The sequence below is a fragment of the Stylophora pistillata genome, chromosome 11 (genome assembly GCF_964205215.1).
Source record: "Stylophora pistillata chromosome 11, jaStyPist1.2, whole genome shotgun sequence".
Classification (NCBI taxonomy): domain Eukaryota; kingdom Metazoa; phylum Cnidaria; class Anthozoa; order Scleractinia; family Pocilloporidae; genus Stylophora; species Stylophora pistillata.
The window spans coordinates 19,545,445-19,557,865 of record NC_142529.1 but is presented as its reverse complement, the minus strand read 5'-3'; the positions used below and the strand labels follow the sequence as shown (position 1 = coordinate 19,557,865).

General features: G+C 39.1%; 1 protein-coding gene across 1 annotated transcript; it reads right to left on the bottom strand.

Annotated features, from left to right (window-relative positions):
• Positions 1-7,149: 7,149 nt before the first annotated feature.
• LOC148720491 (uncharacterized) lies at positions 7,150-12,157 on the bottom strand. Its single transcript, XM_088738410.1, has 3 exons — positions 10,255-12,157; positions 9,480-9,704; positions 7,150-8,653 (listed from the first exon to the last, which is right to left on the bottom strand). The coding sequence occupies exons 1-3, from the start codon at positions 10,421-10,423 to the stop codon at positions 8,412-8,414; spliced, it is 636 nt and encodes a 211-aa protein (XP_088594536.1). The 5' UTR covers positions 10,424-12,157; the 3' UTR covers positions 7,150-8,411.
• Between the last annotated feature and the right edge of the window lie 264 nt (positions 12,158-12,421).

The window sequence follows — 12,421 nt, the reverse complement described above, 5'->3', positions numbered from 1 at the left end:
TCATTTATGTTTTCTTTGTTTTGAATGTCTTCTGCCGCTTTTTGCAACTTCATCGCCGACATTGTCCAAAAGTTACGAACCATTTCCAGTCCGCTCCACGCAATTTTTTTCTTACGCGGATCAAAGCGGGCAATCCCGGCGAGTAGGCAAGATGGGCTTATCTTGCCAGCTCGGGTAGCCAATCAGAACACAGGATTCACTCTAACGGGCGTTGCCAGCTATATAAACGATAGAAATGATTTCGCTCCGCGTTTACGTGAAACGGCAAATGTCAGCTTGCCCTTTCACGTTTCACGTAAAATAGCGTGAACATTGCTGCTTTAGCTTCGCGTGAGCTCACGTCATGGCGGATTTGAAGGCGCTCTTGTATGACTTACAGTTAACCTCTACACTGTGAGAGGAAAAGTGAAGAAAATCACGTGGAAAAATGGTGGGGAAAACGAGGTCACGTGGTCACTTACCATTCATGTTCCACGTAAACGCGATGCTAAATCTCTATACAATTCTCTGTACCCCATACAAATACAATTCGAAACAAGAGTATCGAATACAACACGAGCAACAGTTATTATTTATAGTTAATACAGTGCGTATTCAAATCTAAAACGTAAATACTTCCTTTCAATACATTACACCATAAACTAACATGCTAGAGTGAAAATATACATAAGAGAAAAAAAAAATTGCGATGATCAGTTACGGGATGGATGTTACTAAAACTGGTAACGGGGAACGGGGAACGGGTGTACAGCGGTAACCCTCCAGAGAATTCAAAATGGCGAAGTAAACGACGTTTACAAAAGCTGATTTTATCGCTAGGTCACCGCTTGCAGCGAAATTAGACGACTCGCTTTTATTTAACTGTTACCCAGGCGAAGCCTCGAAGCCTGGTATTCCGAGGCGAGAATTCGAAGTCAACGTTTCTGCAATGGCTGCCACCATTTGTTCTGACGTCTCTCTTTGTGTTTCCTTCCTGAAATCTGCATCTTTTGGCAGAGTTTAGGTATGTTGGTTGTTTGCATTGCCCAACAGCATTTTTTGCAGATAAGTAGCAAGCAGGTAATATCTAGGCTTTTGTAGATTATGCTTTTGTTTCCCCACTAAAATGCTCCACCCTAATGCTCCATTTTTCCCACTAAAATGCTCGGTCTCCCCCAAAAAAGTAACTAAAATTCTCGGATAATGCTCATTATACAAACGTTTTTTTAAAATTAATTTGAAAGTTTACACTTAGGTACAAGTGTTGCAAGTAACGACAATGTATACAGGCTTATGTTTTCTTCGTGACCCGTGTAACTTACACGGGTCACGAAGAAAACAAAAATGGCCGCCTTTTGAATCTCGAAAGGTAAAACCGCTGACTTGTCCTCAGTCTCCAGCTCCATTCAGCTGTATTAGGTTTTTTCATGAATTAAAAGCGGGACTGAAAAAAGTTAATTTCTATTTTATTTTCTCGCTAAAAAAATAATAATCCGGGAAAATGCCACTAAAATGCTCGAATAATGCTCACTGCTTTTGCCTCACTAAAATGCTCAAAAAAAATGCTAGAATAATTTACAAAAGCCTAGTAATATCTTAGATTAACAGAAATGAGCTAGGAAACGTAATAACCAGCCTAGTTATTAGAATTAGTACATGCAGATATCTGCTTACCTTACCGCAAAATAACATCAGGAACATATCTTTCTATCGACCCATAAACTTCCATGTAAACAATAGAGAAATCAAACATTGACAGAACTTTTAATAACATTTAATTTAACAGGAAAACATGAGTTATGTATTCAAGAATGTAGGTGTATGAATTCACATTCATGCTAATGCTTACAATAATATTTACATTGCATTGATCATATTCAAGAGAAAGTGATTCCCATAATGGGCGTGAAAGTCATGCAGCTGTTTGCTTTACAATAATATTGATATTGCTAGGTTGTAACGGTGAAGATATTGGAGGTAAACTTCATTACCTTGCAGTACAATTACTCTACGAATGTAAGAATAAATGCCGCGAGCTTGTAGTTCTGAGTTGATTGTTCAAATGTTGTGCATGAATTGTAAGATACTCATCTCTCCGAGGATTTGATTTCTATGCAACCTGCAATGTGTGCCAGACAAACACTAAATTTATGAGGCACTCAACATTTCAAATTAAAATCCTTCAATAAAACCTATACTTACAGTCCATGCTTTTTGCTCCGACGATCGCGTTCGAAGAGCACGTGCTCAAAACTAGTTGCCAGACCCTTTTAGTTCCCTTTACTCCGCCCGCGGATCTGCCTTTCCCGCATCGGTCTGGTCAGCCACGAACGTGCCTGCAGCCGATGTCAACGTGGACAACCTTTTAAATCTTCACTCGCGAAGTCAAGCCAACAGACTTCGCCATTTTGAGTTCTCAGGCGGGTTACCGCTGTACACCCGTTCCCCGTTCCCCGTACCCCGTTTCCCGTTCCTCGTTCTCCGTTCCCCGTTCCCCGTTCCCCGTTCCCCGTTCGTCGTTCTCCGTTCCCCGTTCCCCGTTCCTCGTTCCCGCTCCCCGTTCCTCGTTCTCCATTTCCCGTTCACCATTTTCCGTTCTTCATTTCCCGTTCTTCATTTCCCGTTCTCCGTTTCCCGTTCTCCGTTTCCCGTTCTCCGTTTCCCGTTCTCAATTTTAGTAACATCCGTTACTGGATGCGTTACATTGTTCAATATCATTTGATATTTGGCATAGAAACTGTATAATCTTTTGTTCATATAAAACTTTTTTACCTTTTTTACAACAGGATCTGTAAAAATGGGCTCTTAGGTTCTTGCAAATCTCTAACTAAGCAGTCTGCTGAAAGCCCAAGTTAGTTGTTTGACAAGTCCGCTGTTTTCCGGCTTCTTGACAGTGAGTGGAACACAGTATGAAGATTAAACCCTTTAACTTCTAGAGGCGATTAACATGTAACTTCTCCTTATCACATATATATTATTCAGCAAACAGGTAATGAGAATACTCAAACTTATCAGCAAACAGGCGATGAGAGTACTCCTACTTATCAGATAGTTGTTACAATGATCTTATGCTAAATTTTCATAACCGCCTCCCGGTTAGCTCAATGGATAGTGCGCTGGACTGTTGTGTGGGAGGTCGAGGGTTCGAGCCCCGGCCGGACCAACATTCAAGGTCTTAAAATAATTAAGAAGAATTTGCTACCTTTCTACACCAAGAAATGGTTAGATATTCTAGTCTTCTCGGATAGGGACGACTAAATGGAGGTCCCGTCTCCTGCAGGGTTAGGGGTTGGAGACGTTAATTTCCCACACACGAAAAACGAAGGATTAACAATCAGATCTTGGGAGTTTAAGGTTAAAAAAAATCCTTACGGCTGAAATGAGAAACTGATGGAGCTTTTGAACGAAGTCCTAGGCAGCCCAATGCCTTACTATTATTTTGAATCAACGATGATAATTGACTTCCACCATCCGTCACTTATTTGTAATCTCTACCTTCTGATAAGAATCATTGACATTTTTGGTTTTTGTATTATTCTGGGCGCCATAAAAATTGCTTTAACATGAAACACCTTGTCATAATAGTTTTACACGAGCACAAATCGCGAAAACGAGTTTTTCTTTCAAATCCCGCGTTCGATTATGATGTTTGACTCGTGATTTTTATATATTTTGTACCTGATTGGTGCATCGAAAATAACCTTAGTTACCTAACACGTGATCACTCTGATGTTCATGCTTGAAATCACGCTCGTTGGACTTCGGCCCTGCACGCAATGTTTTTTATTTCTATCAGCTCCTGTTAAATGCAAAAGGTCCTTGAATTTGATAGCCGAGGTCCTTGGAAAGGACCTAAAAAGTCCTTGAAAGTCGTTGAATTGGATTCCTAAAAAAGTGCAAGAACCCTGCTTTCAATTCCATTCCGTTTCAACCCGGTCTTCTCTTTTGGAATGTTGCTTTTCTCTCTGGTGTTTCCTTGTATCTATGGAAACTTACACTTTCAACACCGAAAACAAAAGAAAACTTCGAATTTGATTCATTTTCACTTATTTTCAAGGACTTTTTAGAAATTTTCAAGGACCTGCGCCTAAGTTCAAGGGTTTTCAAGTCCTTGAAAACAAAAAATTAAATTCAAGGACTTTCAAAGACTTTCAAAGAGCGCGAGAACCCTGTGAAAGGCTAAAATTTTCAAGGATAAAGGCTGATAGTTTCTAAAGAAACTGTCTGGGGCTGCGTCGGTGGGAGTAACGAAATAATTTGGATATGTCAACAAAGTTGAAATGGTAAATTGGCCACCGTAACGATTACAAAAGCTGACGTTTCGAGCGTTAGCCCTTCGCTCCGACGAAGGGCTAACGCTCGAAACGTCAGCTTTTGTAATCGTTACGGTGGCCAATTTACCATTTCGACTTTGTTGATATATCCAAATTATAAAATTTTCAAGGAGCCTCAAAAGCCATGGAGTAGACCCTTCGTGCCCATACTTCATCGGAAAAATCCGATATTATATCAAACGAAGAGTTAGAATCTTGACGATATAAATTCGCACACTCTTCTTTAGCATCGAAGAAATCTTCTGATTCTGTCATTTCTTCGCTATTCATATTTTGAAGCTCATTCTGCGGTCCATTTTATACAAATTCCTGTCCATGTACGACTTGTGGTCTTCCCAAAGATACACTGTTGTGCTCAATTTTCTGGAGGGCTGCGTGAATTCGCAAGTGAAGTAGACTTTGTAAAAGGTGATCACGATTTTTCCTATCAGGTTTCAACAAGGAAAGGAAAAAAAATTATTGATAAAAATGAACCGTCACTCCTGGATGATAAATACGTTTCATTGTCTTCTAGAAAAAAGTGTGCATTATTAATATCAACCTTTATAGTTAAGGGAATTTTAGAATTGGATAGAAACTGGGGTCACCCTATTTCCTCAAAAAAGCGCCCGGCCGCTTATTTACAATTCCCGTTGAAAGTATGGGTGCTAGTTGGAAGGGGCGCTTTAATCAAAGGAGGCGCTCATTGAGAATTTTTTCTCCTTGCCTGATTCTGCTGTGGTTAAATCTTAAATTTTTCGATTAAGTGATAACAGAGACAGATGTTCCTTGTATTCCTACCATTTAAGAATATGAGAGAGCAAGGGGGGGGGGGGGAAGGGGGTGGGGGTGCTAATTCGAAGGGGGGCTCTTGTCTGATATTATGGCCTAGGATGTGAGCGCTTATTGCGTTCAGGGCGTGGGCGCTTATTGAAGGAAATATGGTATCCTAGCAAGACAAGTAAGTTGATGTATTTTGCGTTTCAACAGTCTTCAACTGAGTATCCCAATGAATAAAGGCTGATAGTTTCTAAAGAAACTGTTTGGGGCTGCGTCGGTGGGGGTAACGAAATAATTGAATATATCAACAAAGTTGAAATGGTAAATTGGCCACCGTTACGATTATGAAAGCTGACGTTTCGAGCGTTAGCCCTTCGTCGGAGCGAATAGGGGAATTGTGGGTTGTGTGTGCTTTTAAAGGCAGAAAAAGGAGCTACGTGATTGGTGGGAACATGGCAACGAGAAGAACACGAATAAATTAATGAGTATCCAAATGCTTTACAAGTCTTCAGCTTCGAGATAAAACGCAACCAGTTTTCAAACGAGTACAGAAAATTTACAATGATATGCAAATTATCGCAAGGCAAAACTGTGGAAAACTAAATGCAAAAAGTAAAACAGTCTACAAAGCAACAAAACTAAATCAGAAAAAAACACAGCGACTTCGAGTTAGTTTTATCACAAATTGAACAATGTTGTTTTACTTAACTTGCCTTTTTTTTGCTTCAGTTTTATTTTTTGCTTCAGTTTTACTTCGACATTGCTGGTGATAGTGGTGCGGCGGACGGTTTTTACACGCAAACCAAGATATTCCCCAACGAGATCTCTGTAGCAGACCATCTTGAAATGGAAACTGCTTGGTGTTTTAATTCTTAGAGCGTTTATCGATAGAGTGTCGCAAAACTAAAACCATAGCAATCCCAACAGCCAATCGCAGCGAGGAAAATATCACAAGGAGCCAATGAGAACTTGAAGTAGAAACAAGCAAACTGCTTGAAGCGCGGGAAATCGCGGTTGACCAAGACGCGATTGGTTTTAGTCTTGAATCTGATTGGTTGAGAAAGTAGCGCGAATTTTCTAGACCAAACATATCAAGAGGAAAAGCAAAAACGGGTCAATTCTGGATTGCTTTCGACACTCAATTGGAAATTGCTGTAAGTGAGAGACAGATGTTTTCTATCCTGTGGTCGAGGCAGCGCTAAACGTCTCTCTGTATATTCAGACTGTTGACATGCACCTCAAGGCGTCGTTTAAACTCACGGCCAGACTTGCCAACCAGCCAATCGGCGATGAAGAAGGACGACACACAGAAAGCTTTATGTTTAGGTAAGCGTTTGAAAACTTGATGTAGGCTGCTGATGTTCTGACAATCATTTAGCTTAGTGAAATATTCATGATTAAAATTTTTTTCCAGGTTCTAGTAGCCCTAAGCTCCAGGATTTCCGCTTGGCCCAAAAGAGTATATAATTTACAGGCTCTTTCTTCCATCGCAACACTTCCTCCTTTCCATACCCCACCCTCCTTGTGTGCCCAGATATTTTTTGAGGTCTCATTTTCCCCATAATTCCTTTTCCCTGGGGGTAGTTTGGCGTATCACTGGCCTCTTTGGAAAATCTAAGTAGGAAGAATTTGTTTTAAAAAGTTTATTTACATTGTGTAAGACCCAACAAGGTTAGCAATAACAGTTTGAAGCGCAGTCGATCGAAAAACATAATGATCCTCATTGGAAGTGACAACATTAGAAGTTTCTAAGTTCATAGGTTCAACGAGGCCAAAATGTGACTTCTCCTTTTAATCAGGATTTTTTTCATATTTTGTAAAAAACATTTTTTGTAAATGTAAATCAAAGCTTCATAGAGAAATATGAAAGCGTCACAACATTATCATTCTCCTTTTTCTTTTAAGGAATGTTTCAAATTGTCGCTGAGGATTTGTTCAACATGCAAACGAGAAAACCTGACGCATCCTACATAGAGAGGGATGATTAAAAAATATAGCAACTAATTGCTATTCAACCAATAACTAAGTGGTAACTAATAATCATATTGATAATAATAGTACTGATAACAATAATGCATTGGGGTTAGCTCAGGAATCTCATTGTTCCTTTTTCGGTCTATCCTCTAAGCGCCAATAATGATTAAACTATGCTTCTTCTAATTTTACCTGTAAATCATAAATTATTTTCTTACTTCATTGCACCTTTTCGCCGTTTCACCGTTCCATCATTCCTTTGGAATAGGGTCAGCCCGTTAAACCTCGGACTTAGGTCGCTTTGCAAATTTAGAGGCCCTTTTAGACCAAAGTCGCTGATTAAAATGATAAAATGCTCTCCGAATAAACAAACCTTTTCTTCAAAGTTTTATCGATGTGCAAATCGTACTTTTTTAGATATTTCTGCAAAGATAAGTCTTGTTTTCAATTATGTGACGGAGACGACACTGTGAAACTACTTTGAGATCTTTATCATCTCTTGTACTGTCAAGGCAAGAACTGAAAAAATGGTTTCTCCTGATATACTCACACCTTTAAGATATTTCTCACGGAAAAGGTTTTTTTTTTTTACGCGCTATCCTGAAATGATTGTGAGATGTTTATGGTCTTCTGTAATACTTTTTAATACTCTGCAGGGCTCACCGAGAAACATCGGAATTCTAAGCGTTAAATAACCGAAGATGTTCCCAGACAAACAAAAGCTAAGGGTGGGGAATATCAGGTAAAACTCAGCAGACTTCGTTGTGGCTTAGCCTACAGAGCAGGAGAAATTTTGGCGAGCGTGTGGTCAGTATTTTCTTGGCGAAAATTATGGCCGTCATCTTTCATTTTAATGGAAGTGGAAGGGTTAAGAGAGAAAGATATCTGGACCAAGAAGGGGTGAGACAGTGAAAAAATAAGGAAGGGGTAGTGGTAGTGGAGTAAATATTACGCAGGCGTCTTTTCGCCTTTCCCCTACCGTCGACTCTAATTCCAAATTAAGCGTGGCCGTTTGAATAAACGATCGCACGTTCTTAACTTTAAATCGCCCTAATAGGACGCCTGCATTGGCTTAGAGGTAGTTCGAATTCTACTGTGACACTCACCCACTCAACAGGAAAATATTATGGCTTCGTCTCCATAAGAGGCAGTACGTAGCCATAAAAATAAAACTTAGTACCACCTTTGGATAGCCGCCTTGTTAAATCATTTTATCTACGCACTTCTTACGCACAAAACTCGCTGCAACAGCTGATGTTAACCCGCGGTTCGCTGTGGAAGAAAACGTGGATCTATTACTGTATAAGGCCGTATATCAACACGATGAGTAGTCCCAATCTTTTTACAATATTAATCGTATCTAAATCACCTCATTCCGAAGTCAAGTGTAACTGAATACCTTCCAGTTATCCTCTCAAGATAAACAGCTATCTTCTCATGCCCATACTCTCTGGCAATAGCTTCGGGAAGAAATGAGCTGTCATTGTATTGGTCATAAACTACTCTTCCAGCGGACGAGTTGAAGATCATTTTGATAAATTGTTCAGCACTAATTTCTGCTGCAAAGCAAAGGAGGGTGTATAACATCTGCACAGGTTCTGTAGAACCTAGAAAAAATAAGGATGTTTACAATTAATGTCAGCTAGAGACAGTCATCAAATGAATTTCTCTATTTAAGGGAACTGCCTAGCTAAAAGATTTGAGTGCTAAACTTCTAACCCTTGTAGTACAATCAAAGAAACATAAGAAAATAAAGTTATCGACCTTTTAAAAATTGACCAGTCCAATGTGAAATCAAAACAATGCTTTAAAATTGTTTTCCTTAAGGTATAAATATATTCAATTTGTATAATTTTCGAGCTGAGCAAAGAGTTTCTAGCAATCTGATTGGTCAAGCGGTTCCTTATATGAAGCTATATAAACCGCTCCACGTGGTTTATATAAAATGGAAAGATGTTGATTGCTTTATCGTTTCATAATTTCAAAAATAGGCAGTCACGACTGCATATGGCTGCCGCGTCTCACATATTTATCAGTCTGGCTTTTTCCACAAGAGAAAGATGTTTGAATACAGTGACTCGGAATATCGGGTAAAACTCGGCAGACTTCGTTGTGGGCTAGGACGTCATTCGTATTCTAGTATTATATTTACTCAACAGGACAACATTATGGCTTCGCTTCCATTGGAGGTAGTAGCCATGAAAAGTGAAGGGTATCTGTAATTAAAACAAAATATTCATTTCTGGGACGATATCTCAGCCGCGAACATTATCAGCCGACATACCAACTGCCTGAAGTGGTCTATTTACCAAATAATGCACAAATTATAAAATTATATTGATTGATTAATTTGCCTTGGATTTGAACCACATGTGACGGCACTCGATTGGTTTTCATGAATTTTAGATACAATCAATAAGTTGCGCCGCTCACCACGAATTCCAGGGTTTTGTGCTTCAGTGCCACTGGCTGTTGCATTGTTACGATTAGTCAACATCTCACAATAACTTCGAAAAAATCCCTCCTGTAGCTCTGGGTCCTCAGTTATCTTTGGAATAGCCTTTTTCTTTTGATTGTAATAACAATTCGTCGTTTCGCCAAGCACTTCACCATCCGCTCGTTGTAAAAGTACGTTGACCTCTCCCGGCGTATTGGAAGCTATAATTATAAGGCAAGAAAAAAATAGTGACCATCTTTATCAAAATAGCGGATGATGCATACCTCTCTTAGAGCCAAAAAGAGCATAAAAAGTATTAAAAGAGTGAATATCTCATACTTTAATCTTTTGCAAGTCTTTTTTGACATGCATATACGCATTAAATTAGGATTAACTATTGACTTAAACTTAATTATTAAAGTCTACAAATAATTAGATCTCTCGGGAATATCCACGTTTTTACAATAAAATACACTAAAATTATACATTTGTGAGGTATTGGCAGTTGTTTTCTTTAAATTAGACATCTATATTAAGTGTTGATGTACACAGACTCCTAAAATTTCGTTGTCTCTACTAGTTCTACAACATGGTTATCTACAATTTGTGAGTTTCATTCAGACCTAAAGATTATAGCTTATAGCCAAGCAGACTTATTTAGAAGAATATGTTGGTCCTATGCTAGCCATGACGATCAAACTACACGATTTAATCAAATATTTCCCCCGAGTTCAAAACCATTTATCGTATAAGCAATAAGAATCAACGTACGTGGAATATTCTCTCTATTAAGGCAGTCATCGCAACACCTCTCAACATTAACAGTGATTGGATGCTCGAATTGGAAGATAGCCAATGAAAACTGCAAATTCCTCGGAAACGCTCGATTAGATTTAAAACGACACATGGCAGCACCCTGGAAAACAAAAATGTGTGGCATTACGAACACTATAACAAAATCTTCAGGATCATCACCATATCATGTGCAACTTAGTATAATGATCCATTCAGATAAAACCCGAATTCCTTTAACAGTTTATTGAGTATTAAGTTATTAAATCTAATCGTTTCTTTATTCATCAATATATTTATAAGATTTCGTAATAGAATACCCTCAATATGGTTCATTTCCATACAAAAATTTCAATGCAATTACAGCATTACAACATGCAAATGTCAGAAAGCCACCTGAATATCAATTCCACTAGGTGTGCACTTAAACAATAATAAACTTCCAACTACGATAATTTTCGAAAAGTCTTACCTGTAAGGGAACCCTTCGCGGCGTAACACTGATCGCCGATTTTCGGTGAATGTGAGCAACTTTCAGATTTCTCGCATTGCATTTCTGCTATGCAAATGTTCGGATTCAACCACAGGCAGCCCAAGCCCACTACTAGAAGAGCGGACGTGACTCTTACAGTGTTGGCAGTGGCAGCGGTACAGAAGCTGTTTACTTAGTGTCAAAAATAGACCACAAGAAATGCGAAAATTATCAGGTGCTTGTTGTTTCGGGTTTACTTGGAATTTTATGGCTCAGTTCTTGTAGAAGTTCTAAATTGTTCCCAAGCTTTTTCAACCCGATTCTAATTTGCGTATTTTTTGCGTAAATTACTTCTTTATCTAATATAACTGAGTTTATTGACACAGGCAACGAGTCTTCTAATTTGAGTTATTTTCTTTTATTACCGGTTAGAGAAAATGAGACCAGAATTCGGCCCAAACTCTCTTCCTACACACAGTGCAAAGGTATGGTTGCTATTTTTTTTGGTGGCTTTGATATCCATGTATTGCTTACAGCAAATACCATCGAGCCGATATCTCTTCGTGTATCTCGTCAAGAAGTCCAAGCCTTTAAAATTGAAATTTTTCTCCGTGAGAACTGAAGTGATGGTCGTATTTGACAAAAAGCAATCAAAGTTTGCACCATTGATGAGTCCTTCTCCTAAAATGAATCTTGGCCCTTGGAGTAACTTCATTGTTACTTGAAGTTTTTTTCCCATCTAAGAGGTGTAAAAAAGGCGAGAGAATCACTCGGTCATGTCTGGAGATGTAAGATGATGAAATCACAATGACTCACAGAACGCTTACGAACGGTACGTTTCTTCCGGCAGATTTCACCTCAAGTACAAGAAAATCACGTCTTACGCCAGCTTGAATGTTGTCCTACTTAAGTTGTATACTATGATGCGTCAATGCCGGGTCTATCATCTCCAGTGGAAAGGCTACCTTTTATCGCCATATTTGAATGCATCTCGTCGAGGTTAGTCACCGTAAATGACATTTACGACAATAATTTCTTTTTTTAAATTGGTGATTAAATGATTCAATTTAAAAGCTCAAACGTAATAATTCAAAGTACGCCCTACAGGGTAAAATCCTTTTGGATGTAATAGCGGAATAAGTTTTCCTTGGATCGACCAAACCTTTCTTCATTGGGTCTTGAATTACGGACCTTGCTGCGCTACGCCGAGGGATATTCCGTTTGGCCACCTACACTCAGTAAATAAGTGCATATCACTTTTTCTTGTAGGAAACCAAGAACGCGCTTAGTAGCGACTAGGCTAAGTCAGCATTTCCGAGGAACGTCTTTACACCTGACTAAATGCAAGTCAGGAGATCGCTGCCTTTTAGTAAGGAGAGACTCAAGAGAACACGTTAGTGAAAAATTGACAGATAACACATTACCAACTGCCTTTACCCTTAAAATCGACAAAGTCGGCGAAGACCTTGATAGAGACTTAGGAAACGGCCTAGTTGAAAGTTTGGCTAGGAGTACGTCATTGCCTGCTCTCGCCCTAACGATAAAAAAGAACGGCAGATACCTGAGTGAAGATTGGGGAAAAGTTCATGGTGAAAATTTAACGAGGAGCACGTCATTGCCTGCTTTCTCCCTAACGATCAACAACCACGACAGATACCTGAGTGAAAATTGGGT